This window comes from Parus major, chromosome 17, assembly GCF_001522545.3.
Source record: "Parus major isolate Abel chromosome 17, Parus_major1.1, whole genome shotgun sequence".
In the NCBI taxonomy this organism is placed as follows: domain Eukaryota; kingdom Metazoa; phylum Chordata; class Aves; order Passeriformes; family Paridae; genus Parus; species Parus major.
Genome location: NC_031785.1, coordinates 2,370,313 through 2,394,556, shown reverse-complemented (window position 1 = coordinate 2,394,556; position 24,244 = coordinate 2,370,313). Strand labels below are relative to the sequence as shown.

At 49.6% G+C, this 24,244-nt stretch overlaps 1 protein-coding gene across 4 annotated transcripts in view; it reads left to right on the top strand.

Annotated features, from left to right (window-relative positions):
- The window catches only part of NACC2 (NACC family member 2), a 50,634-nt gene that overhangs the window by 16,147 nt on the left and 10,243 nt on the right, over positions 1-24,244 (top strand). The window contains exons 1-2 of one of the 4 annotated variants that reach the window (XM_015645133.2): positions 11,781-11,841; positions 19,393-20,316. In XM_015645133.2, coding sequence (XP_015500619.1) covers positions 19,455-20,316 — 862 coding nt within the window. In that variant the 5' untranslated portion in view covers positions 11,781-11,841; positions 19,393-19,454. Of the gene's footprint in view, positions 1-11,780; positions 11,842-17,686; positions 17,949-18,204; positions 18,537-19,392; positions 20,317-24,244 lie in introns of those variants that run through there. The other 3 variants (XM_015645134.3, XM_015645132.3, XM_015645131.3) reach the window with 3 other exon arrangements.

The window sequence follows — 24,244 nt, the reverse complement described above, 5'->3', positions numbered from 1 at the left end:
GACCTGTTTGCATTTAAAAATCATTTCAGTTGACCTGGCCCACGGGCTTTCTCATGGACTGTGGGATATCCATGAACACTTCCAGGTGTCCAGGACTTCCCTAAAGCCCTGTGAGGAACTTACTCTGATCCATTCTGCCTTGCCCACCCAACACCTGGAGGAGTAGCCAGCGAGCTGTGAGGGGAAAAATGTGTCTGATGAGGTTAAAAAAGGCACAGGGGAGCCTTTAATGCCAGGAAAACAATTAACTGCAGCTTCTGCAGTATTTAACAGGGCTTCAAACCCCTCTGATTATCCCTGGCGTTGGCTTTTGTCGATCGTTTGGTTGACTAACATGTCCCTTTCAGCTTTGGTGACAATAAAATGTGAGTAAGCAGAAAACTCAAATTTCTGAACGATGGCTCGTGGCAATTTCCTAATTTCCTGAGTGAGCAAAGGCTTCTTGTCGTTTCATTCCCGTGCCAGAAAGACTATTTGCTCATACAAAGTTCTTCATTGTAATAGGAAAAAATCAATTTGATTACTTTCATGTCAGCATGCATGTCTAATGGCTTAGAAGTTATTGCAGCCATAAAATATACAGTATCATTTCTCTCTCACTCTGAAATTTGACAGGATTAATATAGTCAGCATGAAATCTTAGTCATAAAGTCGACCATAAGTGATGGTAAAATTAGCTGCTGAAATCGTCTGCTTATGGAAAGCATCTTCTGTTTTTCCTTCAGGGAAAAAATACCAAGGGGCTGGTGTGTGGATGGGAAGGAAGTGTTTGCTGTGATGGGAAGATGTCCATTTTCCTTCGTGCTCCTGGATCTGTCCCCGACAGCCCCAGGTGTGGCTCCACCAGCCGTTCATCGCTGCTGGGAGCTGCTGGTGGGGCTGGGCTCCAGCACAGCCCTGCAGGTCATTCCCTGTGTGAGATGCAGTGAAGATCCCTGCAGGGCCTGGGAAGCATCATCCCCTGCCAAGGCTGGGTTTGGGGATGGAAATCAGGGCTTGTGGTGTGTCCATTGGGCTTTGTTCCCCGGTGGCAGGCGTGGAGAGTGCTGCTCTGATTCATCTCATGCACTGCAAGCCTTGTGGTGGTTGAAAGCTGTTTTTCCTCCTTGGTCAGTGAGGCTGGAGGGAGGAGAGGTGCAGCTGGGGTTGGTTTCACCCATGGCCTTCAGTGGGTGCTCCTCCTCCTGGTGCCACTGGTGTGGTCACCCGCTGTCCTCCCCGCACGGCGCCCTTGGGAAGTGGCTGAGCACCTTCAGGAGGGTGAGCTCTGCTCTGGGCTGAGATTGAGAGAGCTCTGCTGAAGTTTGGTTTCTTTCTGTGTGCCTGCCCTGGGAGGCAGCAGATGGCCAGGGCAGCCTCTCCTTCCTGCTCACCCATCCCCAAACCTGCCCTTGGAAGTGGAGAGGAAGTGCTGGCTTAGGCAGATGTGTGATCCTGCTCCAGCCCAGCCTCTGAACTCCTTCTTAAGGCTTTTATTTCATGATGTCTCATTTCAGCTGCACTGGGTAAGGTGCCCATGCTGCTTTTTCTGCTTATGAAGCTGATTACAGAAAGAATTAAGGAGCTTGGTATCTTTAATAGCAGTGAGCTGCTATCTTTAACATCAACTTTAAAATTAAACCAAGGAAAGGCATCATCTTGCTTATGGACATTAATTGTCCATTCCAGAAGGTTCCAGAGCTGGGTTTTATTGCCAGCCTGCTTGGCTTTGCAAGGGGAAGTTTCTCCTGTTCCTTGAGCAAAGACACAAAGTTTTACTCCTCCAGGAGGAATCAGGAGTCCCTCACGTTGCATCCGGATGTTCCAGCTTGGCTGGAAGCTGTGTCCTGCTGGTTTCACATGTTCTGCCTGCCTTTCACTGTGCTGAAAAGTTAATATCTGGTCATTGGTTTTGGCTGCATCTCCAAGGCAACTTCATTCAGAGGCTTCTCCGGGTTGATACCAATCCGGACATGCCTGGGTGAGTAACTCCAGCTCCTGTTACATCCCAGAGGAGCTGTTAACTCCTTCAGCCCAGGTAGGGAATGCAGCAGGGAATGGGCACAGAGCAGGTGGATGCCATAAACACCCAGCAAATCTGACCTGCTCTGTTTTGGTTTCCTCACCTTTTCAGTGTGGAGAGAGCAAAGAGCTCTTTTGTTTAAGATCCTTCTTGGTGCAGAAAGGTCTCAGACTGAGTTTGTTTCTCCTGGAATTGTTATGCTTCATTATCCTGTGGTTTGGGCAGAACGTTGCCTTCAGGATCTGCACTTAGTGCAGAATTTCATTTGGGAAGAAGGAGCTTGGCTGCACACTGCAGCCTCTGAAACGCAGGAAAAATGGAATTTTGCATTTCATGCAAAACCAAGGGAAGGTTTTCCTCTGAGGGGCAGGTGATGAGGTGGGACCACCGTGTTCCCAAGGGTGTTCAGGATCCACGAGCCCTCTGAGATGGAGGTTACACATGGAGATGTCCTGGTGCCTCACTGATGTGCCTATTTCTGTGTGAGTTCTCCAGATCCAGATTCACAGCCCCCAGAGACTGCTTCAATTCTCACCAAAAGATGTAGGAAGGAGGAAAATGAGCCAAACTCTGGGCTTTTTGCTGTTTGTTTCTCTCTCAGCAGTGCAGAGAGGTGCTGTTCCAGGAGGTGATGATTTGTCCTTAAAATGCACAGCGCTCACTGGGATGGATCCTGGAGCAGCAGTTCCCAGGAAAGCATCCATCTCCAGGAAGGAATGGGAGAGAGGCAGAACAAGTCCAGCTCAAACCAGCACCAAGTAGAGCTTGGCTTGACCTTGCTGGGCATTGTAAAACCATGGGATGGTTTGGTTTGGAAGAGACCTTAAACCCCAACCCTGTTCCAAGGGCAGGGAACCTTCCACAGGACCAGGATGCTGGGATGTGCCCTCTTCCATTGTGCATTTGAGTCCCTGTGGCCACCCTGGATGTCGTGGTGCTCTTTGGAGGCCCTGGAGGTGATTTGGCAGGAGGGGACAGGTAGGAAAAGCTCCCTGGGTTTCACTGGCCCCATCCCTGCCCTTGGGGCAGCCCAGGTGGGGCATCACAGGAATCAGGGGTCAAGCTGGCTCTGGGGGTGGCTGAGATATCCAAACCTGAGACCCTGTTCATTTTTTAATGCATTTTGGGAGATCTGTTTCGCTCAGGCAGGGAGTGAAACACGCCAGGAGGATGAACCTGCTGTGACTCTGCTGCCTGTGCAGTGGGACAGGGAGGAAGAGTTAATTAGGCCTGGGACAGGTTATCCCAAGGACCTGGGGTGCAGCTTGGGTCCCCTAAAACCTGTCTGGCCCAGCTCCCTGCTCCAGATGCTGCTCTCCCTTCCTAGGGAGGAAAACCTGCTCTCGGACTCTTACAGAGCTGCTATAACTCTCAAATTTTAATAATAGATTACCATTAGTATCAGCTTTATATAATGCACAGCTCATTATTGCTTACTCAGAATAATTTTGCAGCCTCCTTATAGAACCTTGGAACTTTATTTGCTGAGTATAAAATATGCAGAAATGCATGAATAGTTTTAAGACTTGGTACCCTAAACTAATACAGTGTGCTGCTTTTTTTTCCCCTGCACCATGATTGAAGTCAAATTAACATATTTACCTTCAGTGCTCCCAGGAGTAGCATTAAAAAATTCAAGAGGTGATTCAGAATAGTCTCCGATTTACTGTGTTTAAAGCTGGATTTCATTTCTCAGTAGAACCATGCAAACACTTGACTCCCTTTCAGCTTTCCAGCCTCTTTGCTCCCCGTGCAGGTCCTTGGACTTATCAACAGATGGGAGCAGTATTATTACCACTGTGTTCCCAAAAGGAAGGTTTTTATTTTATTTTATTGGTTTTTCAGTGGGATGGTGGAGAAAGCAGGGGCAGAGAATAAGGGAGGAAATGAGTTCTAACAAATGGTGCAGAAGTGTAGCTGCTGTTTTAATCTGGAGTAAGGAGAAGGATACTGTGTGGTTTCTGTCTTTCCTAGGGCAAATCATGGAGCCTAATTTTGGCTTGATGTTCCCATTTTCCCAGGAAAGAAAAAAAAAAGCTGTGTAAAGGCCAGGAAATGGAAATTGTTACTTTATTGCCCAGTAGTATGTTTATTCTTACAAATGACACCTGTGCCATCCTGCTGTGCTTTGATTTATCCCTGCAGCTATAAGGTGCAGCTCCTGTAGCTCCAAGGATTTCAGACCCCACAACAGTCTGGCTTCAAAAAAATCCTGCTCCAAAGCCCCCCAGGCTGCTCCACCATCATCTCTGTCATTAAAACATGTAAGTGCTGCAGGAAAACCTTTGGCCTTTACACTTTTCCTGCCCCAGGGAATAAATATCCCAGGGAGAGGGTCTGTGAGAGGAGGATGGGTCTGGTCAGTGCCCTCTGAGCAGGACAAATCTGCCTGTTAATTCTCTTTACCATGCACTAGAGATGCTGCAGTGGGTTTTTTCTCTGCCTGCTGCTAGATTAGGAAGTTGTTTCAGCAGATGTTGTTTCCTAAGAAAATGGGTTAATGCTTGGTGGTTAGAACGGTGTGGCAAAAAAGCTTATTTGTGTGAGGCTTTGGCTAATTGCCTTGCAAGAGTTACAGAGCGTTGCAGCAAATTTCCTGGATTTCGCAATTGCCACGGTTCTGGTTTAACTGGCCAGAAAGATTTGCAAAAATACACAAATAAGTGGAAATATAGAGGCAAAAATCACTGTCTGGCTTGCTGCAAAAAGCTGGAGGGCCTTGTGAAGAGGTCTCCAGGTCTGAGAAAGTGGCTGAGGCTTGGGACTGAGTGGATCTTGGGGTTTTATAGAATTCCAGCATGATTTTTATTGGAAGAGACCTTAAAGTTCATCCCATTCCATCCCCTGCCATGGCAGGGACACCTTCCACTGTCCCAGTTGCTCCAAGCCCTGTCCAGCCTGGCCTTGGGCACTTGCAGGGATGGGGCAGGGCTGCTGCCCACTGCTGCCTCTGCTCATGGTCCCAGCAGCACTGAGGGAGCTGGGAGCTGCTCTGAGCTGGGAACATGGGGAGGAGTTTCCATCTGAAGGCAGGGATTCAGTAAAATGGGCCAGGAAAATGCAAATCAAGTGTTGCTGTTTTTAAGGGTATCACCATGAAATGACTTCCACTGCATCAAAAAGCACGACAGCGATGAACTGGTGGGGCTGGGAGGGACCTGGGGGCTCTGCTGGGAGCACTGGGATGCTCCAGGCCATCTTTCAGCCACTCCTGCCATCCTGTGCCATGGATAAAATCTGTCTGAGCCAGAATTCCCAGAGCCACGTGCCGGCACAGCTCCGGGCCGGGGGCTCGGGCATCAGCCAGTGCCACTTAAATCACTGATCCCATTCTGTCTGAGCAGCAGCAGCAGCAGAAACCAGCAATAAATGCACTTGGCTCCATAAACTTGGTGCTTAAATATTTTCCCAGGCAGGGAGAAAAAAAAACCAAACCACCAACATTTGCTTTCCATGCAAAACATATAAATCTTGGAAAAGTTCCCGAAGTTGTGTGTTTAGCTGTTCATATCTGTGTGTTTGTAGGAGAAAAGTGGTTATTCCCTTGCATAATTATTTTCCTTTTTCAAAAGGAAGCTGGAATGTTTGTGAGGAAGACATTTTAAGCCAGAGGTGGGGATGAAGGAGAGTGAGGTTGGATGGGGAAAGGAAGCACCTTCCCTTCATTCCCTCCCTGCCAGGACTAACCACAAATGCTGCTTTGACTTGCTGTGTTTTGGGGCTGTTTCTGCTTGTCTGATGAGTTTTAGTGAAACACTGATCTGGTTGTTGGTTTCTTTATAAGAAAGACCTGTTAGTGGAGTTTATTTAAAGTCTTTATGAGGTTCAGATCATGGGTGCTGCATAAAACACAGCTCTTCCCAAAGCCCCACTGCAGGTGGATGCTCCTTTATTTCCTGAGAGAGATAAATGAGAGACCCCACTGTAATTATTCAAACAGAGATGCAGAGATAGATTTATTTTTGTATAAAATCACTGTTTCTCAGGAAATCCCTGAGGAGAGGCTGTGGGGACCCTTCACTGGGGCTGGGCTGACTGTCCTGCCTGCAGCAAGTTGGAAATTCTCCAGCACACTGACCCTTCATGAGCACAGTGAACACACAGCTGGACAGAGGCTGGGAGATAAACCCACCCAAATCTCCTCTACAGGGGGGAAAAATCCCAATAACCATCCTCCAGCTTCTCCCCACAGCACCCTGTGCCTCACTCTCATTGCAGTCCCCGTTCCAGAGCTGGAAATGTTTAATTTATTTGTGTTCTCCTAACACCTTTCTGTTTCATAACAGGAATCACTCCCGGGTTTGGCCGGGAGGCAGCGGAGCTGCTGCTCTCCCTGTAATCCAGGAGTGAATCAAAGCAACTTTTTACAAAACAAGATTCTCTCTCACTGTTGCAAAAGAGCTTTGGGGAAATCTGGTTTTTGTGGTTAAGGATCTTACTCTTGATGCACAAGGAAAATTATGTGTAGCTTTTATTTGGCCCAAAGGATTCTTACAACATTATCCGTATTTCCTTTAATTTGTGGGATTTCTAGTAAATGGGCTTAAAAATAGGTCTGGGCAAGATGCCAGGGTACATACGAAGAGCAGAAAAGCTTTGCAGGCTGTGAGCTGCTCGCTTTCACTTCTCCCTGGGCACGGGCCGGGGCACGGGGCAGTTGCTCACCTTTCGGGGTTAAATTTAATGATGTCTCTGGAATTCTTTGGAAGTCGATATGGCAGGAAAAAAAAAATCTTTTAACCCTTTCTTAGAACTGATGCAATGTGGTTGCTGAGCTGGACTGGAATCTGGAAAGGGACAGGGTGAGCTGCAGGGGAGGGCAGGAATTGAGGGGGGATGCAGGGGGAACTCTGGACCCATTCACTGATGGCATTTATTCACCTTGGAAAAACAGCAGCTTTCCTACAAGTAGGAGCAGAATGTGGCAGTGATAATATTGGCTTTTTGTCTTCTTTCCACTTTGCATTCTCTCTCAGAAGTCTCTTTAAGCCTTTTGTTAAGTGGGAGAAGTCTCAGGAGGGAGAGGCGATGGCTCGGAGCCAGGGTGGCCGGCGGGTGCCCGGCTCACTGCTGATATTTAGCTGATTCCTTCAAAATTACTCCGGGTTTGAGTGACTTAAAAATGCCTTTTTCCCTGGGGACAGCCTTCCATTAAGATGTGGTGGGTTTCTACAGCTGGAGCCCCAGTGGGAAAGGGAAGGTAAGTGAGAAAAGATCCACATCTTCCAGACTTCCTCGCTCCCAGGGCACTTCCTGCCTTCCCAAAGAGTGGGATTTTTGTCCTGCTCTCATGAAATTCAGTTCATTTTATTTTAATTCAATATTTGGGCATAAATCTGTAAAACTTGGAGTCTTGTGGATGTTGTGTCTCTGTTGGGAGAAGTTTCTTGGGAGTTGAAGAGGAGGAGTGGGGAGATGGATGAAGATTAGGAAGGTTTTGAGCTTCCTGGGAGCAGCAGCAGTGTGTTGGATCAGTGTGGTGGGCAAGGAGCAGGGCTGGGTTGAGGCTGCAGTGCTCTTGAACTAAAAATGTGCATTTTCACTTGGTGGTGGTGATGGACTTCCATAAAATCAAGAGGATTTCCATAAACTCTTTCCATAAAATCAAGATGCAGAAGCATCAGGGAAATTATTTGTGCCAGCATCAGGAATGTCCTACTAACAATTTTTATCCAAGGATATCGAGGTGCTTGGCAGATACAAAGCCTCTGTGAGCTGGGGGAAGCAGGGTCAGTTCATCTGTGCAGGTGAGGACACCTCAGCCCTGTTTCCCCAGGGCTGCAGCCTGGCTCCTCTGCTGATGCCACACTTTTCCCTAAAAGCCCATAAATTGAGTGGGATTGTGGAGCAATCCTCCAGGATTGTGGTGGTTGGGGACTGAAGTCCCATGAGCCACTGCCAGCAGCACAGGATGTTTTTGGGGGAGGCAGGTGAATTTGCTGCAGCTGCTATGAAAAGGGCTGTATTATTTGATTATTTGTTGATATTTGGGATGTATCTGGAGAGAGCCCAGGGCTCACTGATGCCAAACCTGCCCATGGCAGAGCTTCAGCAGCAGCTGAATGGGGTCTTGAGCCTTTTCCACAGGATTGGTGCCCCACTGAGGGCTCTTCCATGTTCCAGGAGAAAACACAGCAGAGAAGAACACCCTGTGCTGCTGCCTCTGCCTGCTTTTGGTGCGTTGTGAGCAGGAATTGTCTGATTCTGGACACGGAGCTGCTGAGTGCCAGCACCCCAAAACTTTCCTCATTAAACCTTGGGATTGAGCAGCTCCCAGCCCCAGGGCTTCTCCCCTTCCCTCTCCCAAATCCAAAGCCCCGACCTCCAGCCAGCCCAGCGCCGTAGCACAAGTTCACATTTGAGCTGATGTTTCAAATTTACCTCCTTTGCTGGAGATCAGCTTTCCCAGGCACCCCGGAGCAAAAGGCTCCTGTTCCTCCCAGGACCAAGGTTAAATGGGCAGCTGCAGCCCAGCCCTGTGGGCAGGGCAGGTTTTTAGGGATGTTTTTGGGGAGATGAGCTGGCACTGGGGGGGTTGCAGCTGGGCATGCTGCTGGGTCCCTCCCCAGGGCTGGGATGTGTCAGCTCCTCTTTAAAAACAGACAACATGAGCCTCTTTGATTTTTCTTTTTAAAAATAATTGGGTTTGTGAATGTGGTTTGGGGAGGGGGGAGGGCATTTAAAAGATTTTTAACCGAGAGCCAGCAAATTTAATATTTTCTGTGTCTTGGATGTGTTGTGATTTACATTTGATTTTAGGCATAATTAGAAATGCAAGTGGAGCGCTTTGTGTTTTACCTCTGCTTCAACTATTTATGGCATGATATGCAAATGAAGCAAGCTATGAATATTAAAGATTAGAGTGTGTTACAAAGTATCACTGTCTTTAATGAGTTGGGTAATGGGCACAGGCTGTGGAATATGGAGGTATTTGCTGTTGTGTGCCGGCTCGGCGCTCCGCAGCTCCGGCTTTGGTTCCATCCCAGGAGAGCAGGGCTGGGATTTAAAGGCTCTCCAGCCCCAGCTCGGCTGCAGTAGGTAGGTGAGATTCCCAAGCGTTCCCATGACAAAGGCGGCTGCGGCTGGCGAGGGGTGGTGATGGATTATTTCACAGAGGCTGGTGCAGTTCTTGTCTAGGTCAATCCGTTTCATCTGCGGCAGCGTCGGAGATGGATCGGAGAATATGAAAGCGCTCGTCGACCTTTCAAGGTGCTTTGCAGCACTGGGAGGGAATCTTAAACACGCTCCTGCCAAAATGGAGCTGCTGCTCCACCGGCACAGGCACCCCAAGAAATTCCTTTGGCTGCTCCCCGAGGATCAGGCTGGGTGGCAGGGAATTATTGGGGGGTTATTGACACGTCTGAAGGAAGGTTTTATCCACTGGAGAGCAGAGGGGTGGGAATGGGGCTCCTTGGATTAACCCCTTCTCAGTGTGGGAGGCAGGACAGCCTGGTTTTAGCTCTCAGTCACTGACTGGTTTTAGTTTTCAATCAGTAACTGGTTTTAATTCTAAATCAGCCACTGGTTTTAGCTTTAAATCAGTTACTGGTTTTAGCCCTAAATCGCTGACTGGTTATAGCCCTTAATCAGCCACTGGTTTTAACTCTAAATCACTAGCTGGTTTTAGCTTTAAATCAGAAACTGGTTTTAGCCCTAAATCAGCCACTGGTTTTAGCTTTAAATCAGCCACTGGTTTTAACTCTAAATCACTAACTTGTTTTAGCCCAAAATCACTAATTGGACTTGGCTCTAAATCAGTGATTTTATCTCTAAACCAGTGACTGGTTTGGTCTCTAAAGCAGCCTCAAGAGCTATAAAAGAGGAAGGTGGGTGTGTTTTGGGGTGCACACAGGGGCTCCATCCCTGCAGAAGCAGCTCTGCTCCAGCACTGGGATCCCTGTGGGATGCAGTGGATGCTGGGGGGCTGCAGGAGGGGGGGAAAACCCAGCCAGATACAGAAAGCAGCGGATTTTATTCCAAATGGGGCTCGGGGAGGTTGGGCGGTGGGGAGGGAGAATGAAGCATGCCCCAGGGAGCGTGCTTTTCAGATTTGAGGTATTTAAATTACAAATTTTGATGAGGAAGATTGTCAGCAGTATTCAAAACAGTGCTTAAATTCTTTTGAAACACTGTCGAGCTGTGCTGTGGCAGTTGAAAAGTTTGGCACACAAGAACTTGGCCCAGAAGTTGCTGCTTGGGTTTTTTCCTTTAAAACTCAATTCATCTGTATTCAAGTATCCCACATGCTTAAGGAAAAATAACCCCACCAGGCTCATACTGGTTTGAGACTTGCCTGCAGGAGAGGCTGCAGAAATGGTTGATCTCTAATATTAGGGGGGTTCTGTGTTGGTTAATCAGCATTAATAAGTATTTATACTTGGAGAAAAGAAAGAGTTTTGCAGTGCTTGTGTCTACTCATGAAAGCAGACAGCAAACTAAGCTGGGGTTTGGCATTTCTTGTGATCCACTGGATTGTCAATCCATATGAATTAGATATTTATATTTTTGAGGGTTGGTCAGTGTTTGTTGCTGAGGGACCAGCTCAGGTCATGAGCACTGGGGAGACTTTCTCACTTCAACCTCTGACCCCTCTCTGCTGCAGAGATTAAAAAACCCCAGATTTAAGGAATTTCTGTGCTGGGCATTAGCAGGGCTCTCCCAGCAGCTCAGAACTTGTCAGGTGTTGATGGACATAGTTTAGCATATTATATATATAAATATAACAGTAGTACATTGACCATGCATCATCTATATTATAATATTTCATACATACAATCATCAGCAGTATATATATATAATGCAATATTCTGCAGTGTTGTCTGGGGGTGTTTTAGGGTGTGATACAGAAATAGTCACATTCTGGAGCTTTGGGCACCATTTATTGCCCCCAGGGAAGGGTTTTGTTGCAGGGGGAGAGGAGGCAGAAGTGAAAAGTCAGTGTTGAGGCTCCTGGACTCGATCCTGGGAGCAGGGATCAGTCTGGAGGGGTTTTCCCCCCAGGGAAAGGGGAGACAGGGAATTCTTTGCTGGAGTACAAGCAGTAAATGCAATATATAAAAAATGCTGGTTTTCAGCTTTGTCTCCATCTGCCTGGGCAAAGTGGGTGTCAGGCTGGGGTGGCCACCTCATGTCAGAAATTTTAGGTTTCTCAGGGTTTTTGCTGAATGACCAAGCCCCTCATTTTTGAAAAACCTCCTGTGCACTCTGGTATTTGCCTGTCTGGACCCAGAAGCGCAGAGTTAAATTTCTGCAGTCTCTAACTTCCCTTGTCTGCAAGCTTCTATTTCCATTAAGGATCAAACTCAGATGCAATTGTAGCTTTGCTTTATAGAGTATTAAAAGTTTAATGTAGAAATGTCTCCCTTCACCAGAACTTTTTGGCAGCCCTGAAATTCCTACAGAAACACGAAGATCCCAATTGCTGCACGGGCTCAGCTGCCCTTGAAGGGTTAATTATATTATGTCTTTTTTTTTTTTTTTTTAAAGCAGGGAGAATAAGCTGTAGCCAAAAGTAAAAGTCATTAATTTTAAGACAGAGATGTAAGCAAAGTTTCCTTCCCCTCTGCAGGTTGGTCAGGGTAGGCTATGCAGTAATTGAAAAGTAAAGGCAATTGAATTACAGGCTCCCGTCCAAACCGAGTGCGATTTCTTCTTCTTCTTCTTCTTCTTTTTTTTTTTTTTTTTACAACCTCCATTGCATCAGAACTAGGCAGTATTCCTGATGTTCTCATGTGTGTTAATGCTGACTCACAGACTAACTTGCACAAGAAAAAAAAACACACAGGCAGCTCCACCATACTAGGTAATGAGCTCTAGCGAGAAGCAGCGTCTGATGTTTTGTAAGCTTTTTTTAATTGACCTTTTAAGATATTTACTTTATTTTAAAGCTTTCTGTTCCGTAGTGGCACGGTGCTAGGACTGAGTCATGCATGTTATATATTGCTAGCTCTGCTGTTGTGTACTAGGAGTGAGGAGAATAGGATTCAGCATGGCACTTGTCTTTTTTGATGTGTTACGGATGGGAATTAGTGCTTGTGCTGGGATGCTGCAGGCAGGGTGATGGGGTGCTCTGTGCTTTCCTGTGGCTGTAACTTACTCGGGGTCTTGAGTTTTTATTAGGTGGCAAAATACTCAGTTCTGCAGAATAATTGTATTTTCTAGCCATGTCTCTCCCTTCTCCCTTCCCCTTGCAGCAATCTGAAAAAAAAAAAAAAAAAATTAAAATGTTGCATTTTCTATTTTTGCTTCTCCTTGCTTTGAGAGCTCTTAAGATCAGTGTTAGGAAAGGGGAGAAAGAAAAAAAAAACCGAAAAAACCTGATTAAATAATAATGGCAATAACACGCTTTGCCTTGGCTGAATGACGGCACTTTTGGAGCTGCCGGGTGGGTGACCTCGAGGAGCCGCGGTGCACCCGGGCTGCCGGTGACTCACCTTGCAGCAGGACACAGCCCGGGGCTGGGCCAGCACAGGGGGACGTGGGGCTGTGCCAGGGACACCACAAAGAGACCCTGGGGCAGTGCCAGGGATTGGGGTGAGACCCCAGGGCAGTGCCAGGGATTGGGGTGAGACCCCAGGGCTGTGCCAGGGATTGGGGTGAGACCCCTGGGCAGTGCCAGGGATTGGGGTGAGACCCCTGGGCTGTGCCAGGGATTGGGGTGAGACTCCTGGGTAGTGCCAAGGATTGGGATGAGACCCTGGGGCAGTGCCAGGGATTGGGGTGAGACCCCTCAGGGCAGTGTTGGGGTCTCCAGGAAGAGTCCCCAGGACTGTACCAGAATCCCCATGGAGAGACCCCTCTGGGCAGTCCTGGGGTCCCCACAAAGAGACCCCTCAGGGCTGTTCCAGGGATTGGGGTGAGACCCTGGGGCAGTGCCAGGGATTGGGGTGAGACCCCAGGGCAGTGCCAGGGATTGGGGTGAGACCCCAGGAAAGTGCCAGGGATTGGGGTGAGACTCTCTGGGCTGTGCCAGCAATTGGGGTGAGACCCTCAGGGCTGTGCTAGGGTGCCCAAGAAGAGCCCCCAGGGCTGTTCTGGGGTCTCCAGGAAGAGTCCCCAGGACTGTTCCAGGGTCCCCAAGGAGAGCCCCCTCGGGGATGTGCAGGGGTCCCCAAAAAGCGGTGCCAATCCTGTTCCAGGGTCCCTGGGCAGAGCCCCCTCAGGGCTGTGCCAGCTCCCCATGGAGGGACATTTGGAGCTCTGCCAGGTCCCCAGGGAGAGCCCCCAGGGCAGCGCCGGGGTCCCAAACCGAGCACCCAGCACCCTATCCCCGGGCTGCCCACACCTCCTGAGCTGCACCATCAGCACCATTTCAATTCACTTTTCCATCTTTTCCCCCCCATTCCCTGCCCCAGCCTCCAGGGCCGTACTTTCTGTGCGAACTTTGAGGATGCTGGAGCCGCGGTGGCTCCGTGTGCTGCATGTCTGCTGCGTGTGGGCTGCCCGTGTGTTACTGAGTAATATTTGCAAATTCACTTTCTGCTCTTAATAAGGCAGAAATAATCTTCTTTCACCCATTGCCACTGGCTGCTACACTAAAAATAGGGTCCGTCCGCGCCGCTTGCCACTTGCAGCATTTCAAAAATAAATACTTTGGAGCTGCAGATATCAGTGCTGCAGGAGTCTCACTGCCATTTGATTACTGAACTTAACCTTGTTTTCTTGCCCCTGCCAAACACTGTGCAGGAATCCAAACCTGTGCCCCAATCCCTCTCCCTTCCCCTCCTGGATTTTCTCACCTCAAAGAGGGGATGCTCAGTTTTTGGGGTGGGGGTGCAAAGACTTCTCATTTTGGCTTCTTGGCTCCTGGCACAGGCTGTGATGCAGGGGTGGGGGGAATATGCTCAGCCTAGACCTGAAGTGCATTTTATTTGGCTTTATTTAGCTATTTATACTTAACTCTTTCATTTACTTAACTCCATTTTATTTAACTCTTTCTTTTATTTGAGGCATTACAGCATCTCCGGGCTCAGGGAATAATACTCAGCCACTGAGTTTGCAGTGAGCTGTTGCATATTTTCCCCTGGGTTTTTACATTTCCTTTGCATTAAAAAATGGGGAAATAACCCCCAAACCCTGCAGTGAGAGCAGGGCAGGTGCCACCCCTGTTCCTGGTGGGGTTGGGTGGCTTTGGGGACCCCCTGCTAGCCTCAAATCCAAGGGTGGGATTTTCCCCCCCCTCTCTTCTCATTTACAGAAGAAAGGGAAGTTTCCTTTGACCCTTTGGGGCCTTCAAGGGCAGGACTTTTCAGCTCTTTTCTTTCCTGGGGCTTTGGCTGGGGGGGTGAAAGCCTTTGGCTGCTTTGTGTCCCACCCCTGGAGGGTCCCTGGCCCTTTGTCCCTGGCCCAGCTCACCTTCCTGGGGAGCTGCAGCACTTGGGGGATATTTGGGGGTTTTGGGGGAATGATTCTCCACCGAGTCTCTCTGTTGTTTGGTGAAGAAAAAAGGCAATTTAAATACATTATCTAATTATTTCTGATTACTCCTGGGGGAGCTCTGATGGCAGCATCTTATTCTAGGTCGATGCTTTTTTCCTTTGTTGCTGTCGCCTTGCCCTGACCTTTCAGGCCTCAGAGCAGGGAATTAGTTTGGAAAAGAGCAAACCTGCTTTTTTCTCTCCCCCAAAGCAGATGAATGCAGAAACTGAGAATTCCCAAACTCTCCTGGAAGTTGTCTCAAATAACGGCTGCATTTTTTATGAACATCTTGTGACAAAGGCTATGACTTTACAAAAATCAGGCAGATGTACAAATTATCCCCCCGTATCCACGAGCAGGAAAAAGAGGCTGCCATCAGAAAACAAAATGTTGTTTTGCTTGAATGGTCACATATATAAAATGATCATGGTGGGGGATGTTTGTCTGGTTTTAATCCAGTTTTATCCAAGTTTTCCCATTTGGAGATGTCCAGTTGATGATCTGTCACCTGTAGGACGCTCCAGCCCAGAGGAGACTGGATTTTTTGGGGTGATGCTCATGCTGGGGCCTCCTCCTGCACCTTGGGACACAGCTCTGCTTGAGAGATGAGACTGGAAAAATACAGTTTACATCTGTAATTGCAAAGGTCATTCCTCCTGCAGCACAGCTCTTCCTGTGTCAGATGGGCTGAAGCCATTTCCAACCCTTCAAAAGTCACTTGCTGCTCTATTTAAAAGAAAAATGATCATATTTAATAGAGGAATTTTAAAGATAGAAATTATCAAGCTTTATTGCATTTGCTGTCTAATCACAGTGGCTTTTCATGGCTGTTGTTTTTAGGGAACATGAGGTTTGGTGGTGAGAAGCTTCTCCTGGGCTTTCAAGACTGTTTTATTTTATTTCTTCATGATTTGGGGTTGTTGGTGGTTTGGGGTTGGATTTTGGGAAGCTTTTTTATATATTCTGGTCATAAAAAGGAAGGGGCAGAAGGAGGAAGAAGAAGAAATTCCAGCAGTCCTGGCTGATGGTTTATTGGGGTGGTTGGGGCTTTTGCAGCTTCCTTGGGTGGCTTTGCTTATGTTCCTTGATGCTCTTTCTAAAGCAAACACTGTGGCTTCCCCCCATTTCCCTGAGAGCTGCATTTTGGGAGGGACCAATTGTGTGGAGCATCTTGATTCAAACTCTCCTGGGAGGTTTTAGCTGAGATTTGTCAGGTTTGGGATGCTGGGACACTTTGTTGCTTCTCTCTGGGTTAAACATACCCTAAACCAGCACATTTTGGTGTTTTTAGGGAGAGACAGGGATTGCTCCTGACAAGCCTGTTTGTTTATAGAGCAAATTCTAATATTAATAATTGATATTTATTTTAAGTTTGGCTTGTTCTGTGCTACTGAGCTGTCCTTGGCTGGTCCCACTCATCCTGCCCTGCTGGGTCCAAGGAGGTCCATCCAAGGCCTCCCTGGTGTCTTCTCCAGCTCTGAGGGAGCCCTTCCTGGAAGAAAAGAGGAGGAAATCCTTCTCCACCCACGTTCTTCCCATCACCGTGGATGGGGCTTCCTCAGGTGCCTGAGCAGTGATGTTTTTTCTGTAACTCAGGTTTTTCTCAGTAATTTTCACAGATTCAGAGTGGATCTTCATTTGCCAGGGCAGATTCCATCCTTTCTCCAGCAGAGATGGGTGGTGTCGTGGTTGGGAGAGGTTTTGGGCTCTCGGGCGTGGTTGTTGTGGTGTCATCCCTGATCTCCTCACGGGATGTCACCTTGGTCCCCTCCCAGCGCTTTCACCTCCTCACCAGCGCTCAGCAGAGACCCCAGTGAGCTCCTGGGGGGTTTGGATGAGTGTGTTGAGCATTCCCAAGGCAGAGAATGGTGTGGGAGCAGCGTGGCTCTCCGGGCTCCGTGAGCCTGCAGGTCCTGTGGGATCCAGGGCAGCTGTGTCAGAGGGGTTTGCTCACTTCCCTGCCCCAGACTTGAACTTAATGCACCAAACATCCCTTTGGATGTGGAAGTGGAGCTGTGAGCAGGATCAGGAGGGAAGGGTCAGGCTGGAGCATCACCAGCCCTGTGCTCCCTGCAGTTCTCCTGCTCTAGGGATGGCCTCACCTCTCATCCCCGGAATTTTAACTGTGTGTGACCATCAGAGCACAGCAATTGAACCAAATCCGAGGCCAATGGCACAAGGGAAAACGCTCAGGGCAAGGGAGAAATAAGCAAAGGGAGGCCCCACCCTCTTTCCCAGAAAAAAGCACCAAACATGCTCAATAAATGCGAAGGTAATTTAAAATCTGAATCCAGGAGACAATGTGACTGGGATTTCATTACTTAAGCAAATGGATTTGCTTTTAGTGGATTCAGCCACAGACTGAAAGAAGCTTTCCCCAAGGGGTAAACATTTTTCCTGCATTTGAAAGGCTTTCTTGTATTGGTGGGGGGAAGGATCTGGGGGGCAGGAGGCAGGACTGTGGCTGCCCAAGGAGCACCTTTATTTTGGGCAGATTTGGGCTTTGCCAAAGCTGTGCTTTTGGGCAGGTGCTTTTGGGGAGCACTTGGGGTGGGATGCTGGGCCAGGTGGGAGGATGCTGGATCAGGCAGGAGCATGTTGGGGGTCATGTAGAGGTTGTTGAGGGGATGCAGAGGATGCTGGAGGGGATGCAGGGGTTATTGAGGGGATGCAGGGGTTATTGAGGGGATGCAGAGGATGCTGGAAGGGAGGCAGAGGATGTTGGGGTGGATGCAGGGGACATGCTAAGGATGCTGGAGGGATGCAGGAGGATGCTGGGGATGTGGGGGTAATGCAGGAGAATGTTGAGGGCATGCTGGGGGGATGTGAGGGGATGCAGGAGGATGCTCAGGATGCAGGGGGATGCTCAGGGATGCAGGAGGGGATACAGGGGATGCTGGGGGTACAGGAGGATGCTGGGGGGATGCAGGGGATGCTCTCCACCCCTGCTCCGTGCCTTCCCCTGGCCGCAGGAGTTAACCAGCAGCAGTGCCAGCTCTGCAGACTGTTTGGAATAGTTTAAATGCTTTGACACTCTGGATGTACTAGATGGCAGGGGAGGCAGTTTACAGCGTAATTCATATGCAAAACTGCACTATAAATTTAAAACCTGTCTCAGTTGCCGTGGCACCACTAAGCATTTCATCAGCATACAGTACAGTATTTCTGCCATCTTTGTTTGCATTGCAGTGACTCATCAAAAGTCTGTCTTGTACCAACACTGAGAGCATTCCTCTGGCACTGATATTTCTCTGTTTTTAAAGCTTCGGTTTGAAACTGGCATTTACTTCAGGTCCCTAATCAAAGGGCTCTATTCATTGCAGAGAGCAGCCTGAATGTTAATCTGCATCCGGCCTATTCATTTAGATGCTGTGCGCTGCCGGGGAGATTTGACTTGGTAAAAGCTTGAGCTCCAGCAGATACAAACCCAGGGCTTGATACTATATTTTATTTTCCCCCTCCCCTGAGCACTCGGCGGTCGGGGGACGGGAGCCCCTCGGCAGCGGCGGCGCCGGGGACGCTGCTCAAGGTACGTTCGCTCCCGGCCAGGCGAAGGCACCGCGAACTTCCTCGCTTGGAAGAATTTTTTTTTTTTAACCATGCAGATACAATTAAATTGGCTCCGAGTGTGTTCCCTTTTCTTCCTGTTACCCCGTGGCCTTGCAGATAGGACTTTTTTTTTTTCTTTTTTTTTTTTTTTCCCCTCGGCAATGGGAACAGAGCAGCTCTTTGTGGGTTATTATTTTCTTTCCAGAGATTTTTTTTTTTTTTTTGTAATCTTTCTCAGATAAACTTCTATATTTTTTTTTTTTCATTTTCTTGTTTTGGTTTTTTTTTGTTGTTTTTAATATCATTCTTCTGAGCTTTCAGTATTAGTTAAACGTAGTTTTTCTTCAGTAGTATTACAGGCAGGCAGGATTTTAAATCTCCTGGACTCTTTGGGGAGGGAGCACGGGGGGGTCTGGGCTCGGTGAATCCGCAGTGATTTGCTCCGCTGGAGTTTCAGCGCCCAGGCTGCACCAGCGCTACCTGCTCCGGCTTTGCGCACCAGGTCCTCCCAGGGCCAGGCTCTTTTTTCCTGGGAGGTGGAAGCAGGAATTCTGCCCACGGCCGAAAGGTACAGCCGGTCCTGAAGAGCGGCCGTGGTGGGATGCGGAGCCGCCGCCTCCAGCCCGGGGTCGCTCCGAGGGTCCTCACCGCCGGTACCGGGGGCACCGGGCTGGGGGCTGGGGGCTCTGCCTGCACCAGGGGCTGGGCTGGGGCTCCCCCTGCCCTGCTCGGGATCTGGGGGAGGAAAATAAGAAGACAACTTGGTAGGCGGCTCGCTGCGGCAGGCACGTTGGTTTGTTTTATTGGGGCTCAAATATCTGGCTTAATTTGGAGATAAGCCTCGTTTTGTTGGAGGATAAATCTGTTGAGAAGGGGTTTAACTGTTGAAATGCTCCCTCTTTCTGGTGCAAATGGGAAGATTGCTTTTCAAAGTGCTTTTTCCTGGGAGCTCTCGCTCCAGCAGAATCCTGTATTTATTTCGGGCAGAATGGCACATTGTTTTATAAATATCTTTTCTGTAGTTTCAACATAGCTGCTGGTTGTTGTGTTTCTTATATAATGCTACCGAGATCTGTCTGACTGCCTTTCGTTTGCTTTACTGTTCTCTCCCATTATCGTTCAGATTTTCCTGCATAAAGTAAAAACCCCTGGGGGAATAAATCAGTGGTGCTTATTTAAACAGACCACATTGAAGGAAATACTTGCATTTTTGGGATATCCTTTGCCATCCACCAATAGCATTCCCAACGTCGCTGGAAACCATCGATAAGCAATTTTTACAAGCGATCGCTTTTCCGCGTTGGCTCTCGGAGCTTGGCTTGGAGCCTTTGATGTCGGGTGAGGTGGGCTCCTGTGCTCCTGCCTGCTTTGGTGAACTGTCTAAAAACGTTGTTCCTCTCTTCCCTGCCTTCTCCGTTTTTCAGATGTGCCCTACTTTGGATATTCCTGCATTGAATGTCTGAGGAGCTCCAGCCGATCCTGAGCCATGTCGCAGATGTTGCACATAGAGATTCCCAACTTCGGGAACACCGTTCTGGGCTGCCTGAACGAGCAGCGGCTGCTGGGGCTGTACTGCGATGTCTCCATCGTGGTGAAGGGCCAAGCCTTCAAGGCTCACCGGGCCGTGCTGGCCGCCAGCAGCCTCTACTTCCGAGACTTGTTCAGTGGGAACAGCAAAAACGCCTTTGAGCTGCCGGGGACCGTCCCCCCCGCTTGCTTCCAGCAGATCCTGTCCTTCTGCTACACCGGCAAGCTGACCATGGCGGCGAGCGAGCAGCTGGTGGTGATGTACACGGCGGGCTTCCTGCAGATCCAGCACATCGTGGAGAAAGGGACGGACTTGATGTTCAAGGTCAGCTCTCCCCACTGTGACTCTCAGACCACCATGATCGAAGACCCCAGCTCGGAGCCGCAGAGCCCCTGCAACCAGCTGCAGTCGGCCTCGGCGCCCTACGTCATGTCCCCCTCCATGCCCATCCCGCTCCTCACGCGCGTCAAACACGAGAACCTGGAGCTGCAGGCCCTGCCCGGCCTGCCCGGCAAGCGGCCCCTGGAGCCCGGCGCGCGGGACGGGCCCGGCGGCGCCGGCGGCGCCAACACAGGGCCCCTGAAGCTGTCGCGCGTCTCCTACTACGGGATGCCCAACCTGGCCACCCTGATCCCCAACGTGCAGCAGGTGCAGTACTCGCAGGGGGAGCGCACCAGCCCCGGCGCCAGCAGCATCCCCACCACCGACAGCCCCACCTCCTACCACAACGAGGAGGACGAGGAGGACGACGAGGCCTACGACACCATGGTGGAGGAGCAGTACGGGCAGATGTACATCAAGTCCTCGGGAGGTTACTCTGGTAACGGATGTCTCTCTCTCTCTCTTTCCTTGGGTTTTCTGCTCCTTCTCAGTGGTTCTGTGGTCCTCGTCCAGCCACCATGGGCAGTTTTGGGTTGTTCACCAGGCTGTTGTCTTCAGGGGTTTCATTTGTTGGTTTTTGCTCGTGTGGTGCTGGTGTCCAGGTGTGGCGAGGGCAGGGCTCCCTGTGCCATCGCTCCCCAGCTGGGAGACTTCAGTCTGCATCGTGCACCAGGGTCAGCTCAGCCCTTTGCTTTCTGGCTGAGGCTGCCAGCCAGGAGCCTGGTGGTTGTGTGAGCCCTGTGGTGGTGACATCCATCCCAAGGTGATGGCCAAGCTCACCTGCCATGGGTCATCCACGGCAAGGGGAGCACCAGCCCTTGTGGCCTAGCATGAGGTGGTCACTTTGGGAGTTGTCTTCTGTCCTGGCTTTTTGGAATAAGAGTTTCCAAAAAAGTGATGAACATGTGCTGTTTGGAGGAAGGAAGGGAGAAGAACATCAACTAAATCATTTTTATAGAAGTTAACTTGGAATATCTGCAGGAGGAAGGGAAGATGGACTTTTCTCCCCATTGCCTGAAGTGCCCCTCTCTCCTTTGCCAGCCTTGTCCCACACATCACTGTCAGAAAGGGAAAAGGAATCTGAAGGCTTGGTATTCTTTTATTTCCCCATTAGAAACACAGTGCCCAGAACTAAGTAAAATCCCTCTCCTGCCCTTCCAGAATCTGGGATTAAGGGATGAATGCGAATCCCTCGATGGACCTCAGACAAAGGCAGTGGCTTCACTTTGGTGCTGTTGGCTGGGAGCTGCTGCTCGGCCCCAAGGTGAAGCACAGGGACATGAGAGGTCCTTTCCCTCCACTTCCTTGGACACACAGCCCTTTTCCCTGGGCAGGGCTCAGACCCTCCTGAGGAGCCAGGACAGGTGGGATGTGGATCCAGGAGCTCAGTTCCAGAGGGGAGATGCCCACTGGGTGCTGTCCTGTGTGCATCCCATGTGAAAGCAGCTCCAGCACCCCTCACAGATGGAGCTGGCAGCATCCCTCTTGGAAGCTCAGCCTCCCTGTGGGAGCTGCAGGTGTTTGTGGCAGCAGCTTTGATCCTCAGGAGCTCCCCAGGGAGGGACATCTTCCGGCCAGCTCCGGCCGCACGCAGCATCCCCTCGCCTGGAGCTGCTTCCCTGCTCTGGCTCCTGGAATTGCTGCACTAATGTTGCAAATATTTTAACTCTAGTTCATTAATGAGCTTTCCTCAAAGCCATTTGATTTTAGTCTTCACCAAGGCACAAGATTTGGCAAATAGGACAATTTTTGTTACCTAAAGCCAGGCTTCCTTAGTACTGAGAATGGGCTCAGCCCCACAAACTGTCCCATCCCATCCCAGGAACAGGAGCTCAGCATCCTCTTGGCACGTTCCCTTGCCAGACAGCGAGCAGATAAACCATGTTTTGAAGGTTTTTTCACCCAGCCATATGAAAAAGGGGGAAAACACAGAGAAGTTACTATTTTAATATTAGAAATATTTGCTAGGAAAAGTGGACAAGCAGTTGTTGGAAATGAGCCTGTAAAGCCTGAGTGCTCTCTCTGCCCTGCTTCACATCCCAGTGGTTGGGATGGGGCAGGAGAGGAGTGGGATCAGGGGTGGGACAAGGTCAGGGTCTCCTCCATGGCTGCTGTTAGAGCCAGAGTGAACAGCAATTGTGCTGTTGCCCACTTGTTTTGGGTTGATTTTGCTTTTCCCTGCCGTAGAGCCTGTGGTGAGTAATGTGGGTTTGCCTTCAGTGTTACTCCTCGGAGCAGTGGGATTATGCCCTTGGACTGTGTTTTCCATCCCTGTCACAGGGCCAGTTCCTGCAGAAACAGAACAAAACCAAGTCAGAAGGCAAGGACAGGAGCAGCCTGGTGCAGGCAGCAGCTCTGAGGCTCTCCCTAATCCTTGTCGGGCAGGAATCCTCCCGGTCGGAACAGCGAAAATCCGAGCAGCTTTCTCAGGTGTCACTGGAGATGCTGCAGCCCTTGTGCCAGAGCTGGGCATCCCACAGCCAGGTTTTCCTGCTTGTTTTCTGTAGGGAGAACCAGGTGGTGATGCCAAGGCCATGCAGGGAAGAGGCAGGTTGTAAGGCTCTAAATATCCCACACTTCTGCTGAAATTCCTCTTCCGCACCCGCACCTTTGGAGGGAATTTCCTGTTTGAAATAAGCCAGCTATAGGTATCAGGCATCCTGGAAAAGAGGGCACGTGAAAAAGAGATTACAAAAAGTAAAACCTAAGCTGTTCCATTATGGTTTGGACTTGTAGAGCTAACTGTGTTTTAATTACTCAGGATAAAGTGTACCCTCTGAAAAGGTGCGGAATAATGAAACCGTAAGATGGAAGAGAGAAGGCAGCTAATCCTGCTCCTGGCATGGAGATCCCGACAGCCTCACAAAGGCCTGGGGGAGGGGGGAGCCCTTTAAAATAGGGATTGCCAAGGTTTCCAAGAGCCCAGTTTGTGAAAACAAAAACAAAGCCAAAGAGGAGCAGAGCAGATGAAGCCCTGAATTTCAGAGAAGGTTGCTGGGTTTTTTTCCTTCTTTCTTTCTGTTTTTTTGTTCCTCATCTGAAGTGTTGAGGCTGGTGAGGGTGTGGTGGGACACTGGTGGATGATGCTCTTCACCTGCCTTCAGTACCACCCACCACCCTTGGAAGGGTCACCAAGGTCAGCCTTGTCCCAAGGCTGGGGGTTTTTATTTTATTTTCTTCACCCCTTTTTGTAGTCAGAACCATTCCAAATCTCCAAAGCTGGATCAGAGCCACATCTCCAAATCACAGAATCCTTAGGGCTGGAAAGGGCCTCCAAGATCAGACTTTGACCAAACACCAGCAGGAGCACTGAGTGCCGTGTCCAGTCATTCCTTGGGCACCTCCAGGGATGGGGACTCCAACACCGCCCTGGGCAGCCCTTTCCAATGCCTGAACACCTTCTCCATGAAGAAATTCCTCCTGATGTCCAACCTGAACCTTCTCTGGCACAGCTTGAGGCTGTTTCCTCCTGGAGGAAACCTGGGAGAAGAGGCTGGTGCCACCTGCAGTGGTGACACCAGTGTGAGGGACCAGGACAAAAAGGAAACAAAAGGAACAGCAGGATGAGAATTAAACACAGAAGGGTCAGGCTGAGATGTTGGCAGACAGGGTGGCAGACGGCAGAGGGGGGTGGGAAGAGGTGCCTCAGTTTCCCCGCAGGCTCTGGCCGCGTTGGGCGGGCGCGGTGTCACCGGCGCCGTGCCGGGCTGGGAGCACTGCGGTAAAATGGCTCCTCACTCCATAACTAGGTCTGGTTGTGGAGAACATGTGGGCCTCGAGGACACGAGCGAGACTTAATGAGGTTTCCAGCATCTGATCTGAGGAACGCACAACTCCAGAAAATATTAAACAAAAGCAAAGTATTTTTATCCCTGTTAATTACAGCGTCGTGGGCCTGAGCTGAAGTGGGTTTCAGCAGGACTTGCAGATGCTCGGCGCTTTTCTGCACCGAGCCACGTTCTTGTCAGTCAGCTCTCTGCTGAGCAGATGCAGTTAATTTAATTTTGACAGGCACCAGCGAAGTTGTGCGAGGGTCCGTCCTCCTCCCCTGCTCCTGCTGCACCGGTTTGCTGGGAAAAGGGAAAATCTTTATGCAGCAAATGGCTGGAATGTAAAGGCTGGACTTGAAAGTTATGAAATCCTGAACTGACAAGAGCACACTTCATTAAAAATTCATCTAAAATAGCCATTATAGAATAGTTGTGGTAATTAGCTGAGAGAATAGTTTTCTCTCCTGGCCTCTGATTCCTGACAGTAAGGAAAGAGGGCAAGGAACAACCCAGAATCCCAAATGATGCAGCCCGTGCAGCATCCCGAGCGCAGCCCGGGCACGACGCGCTGCAGCGACGTAAATCACGGCTGCGACG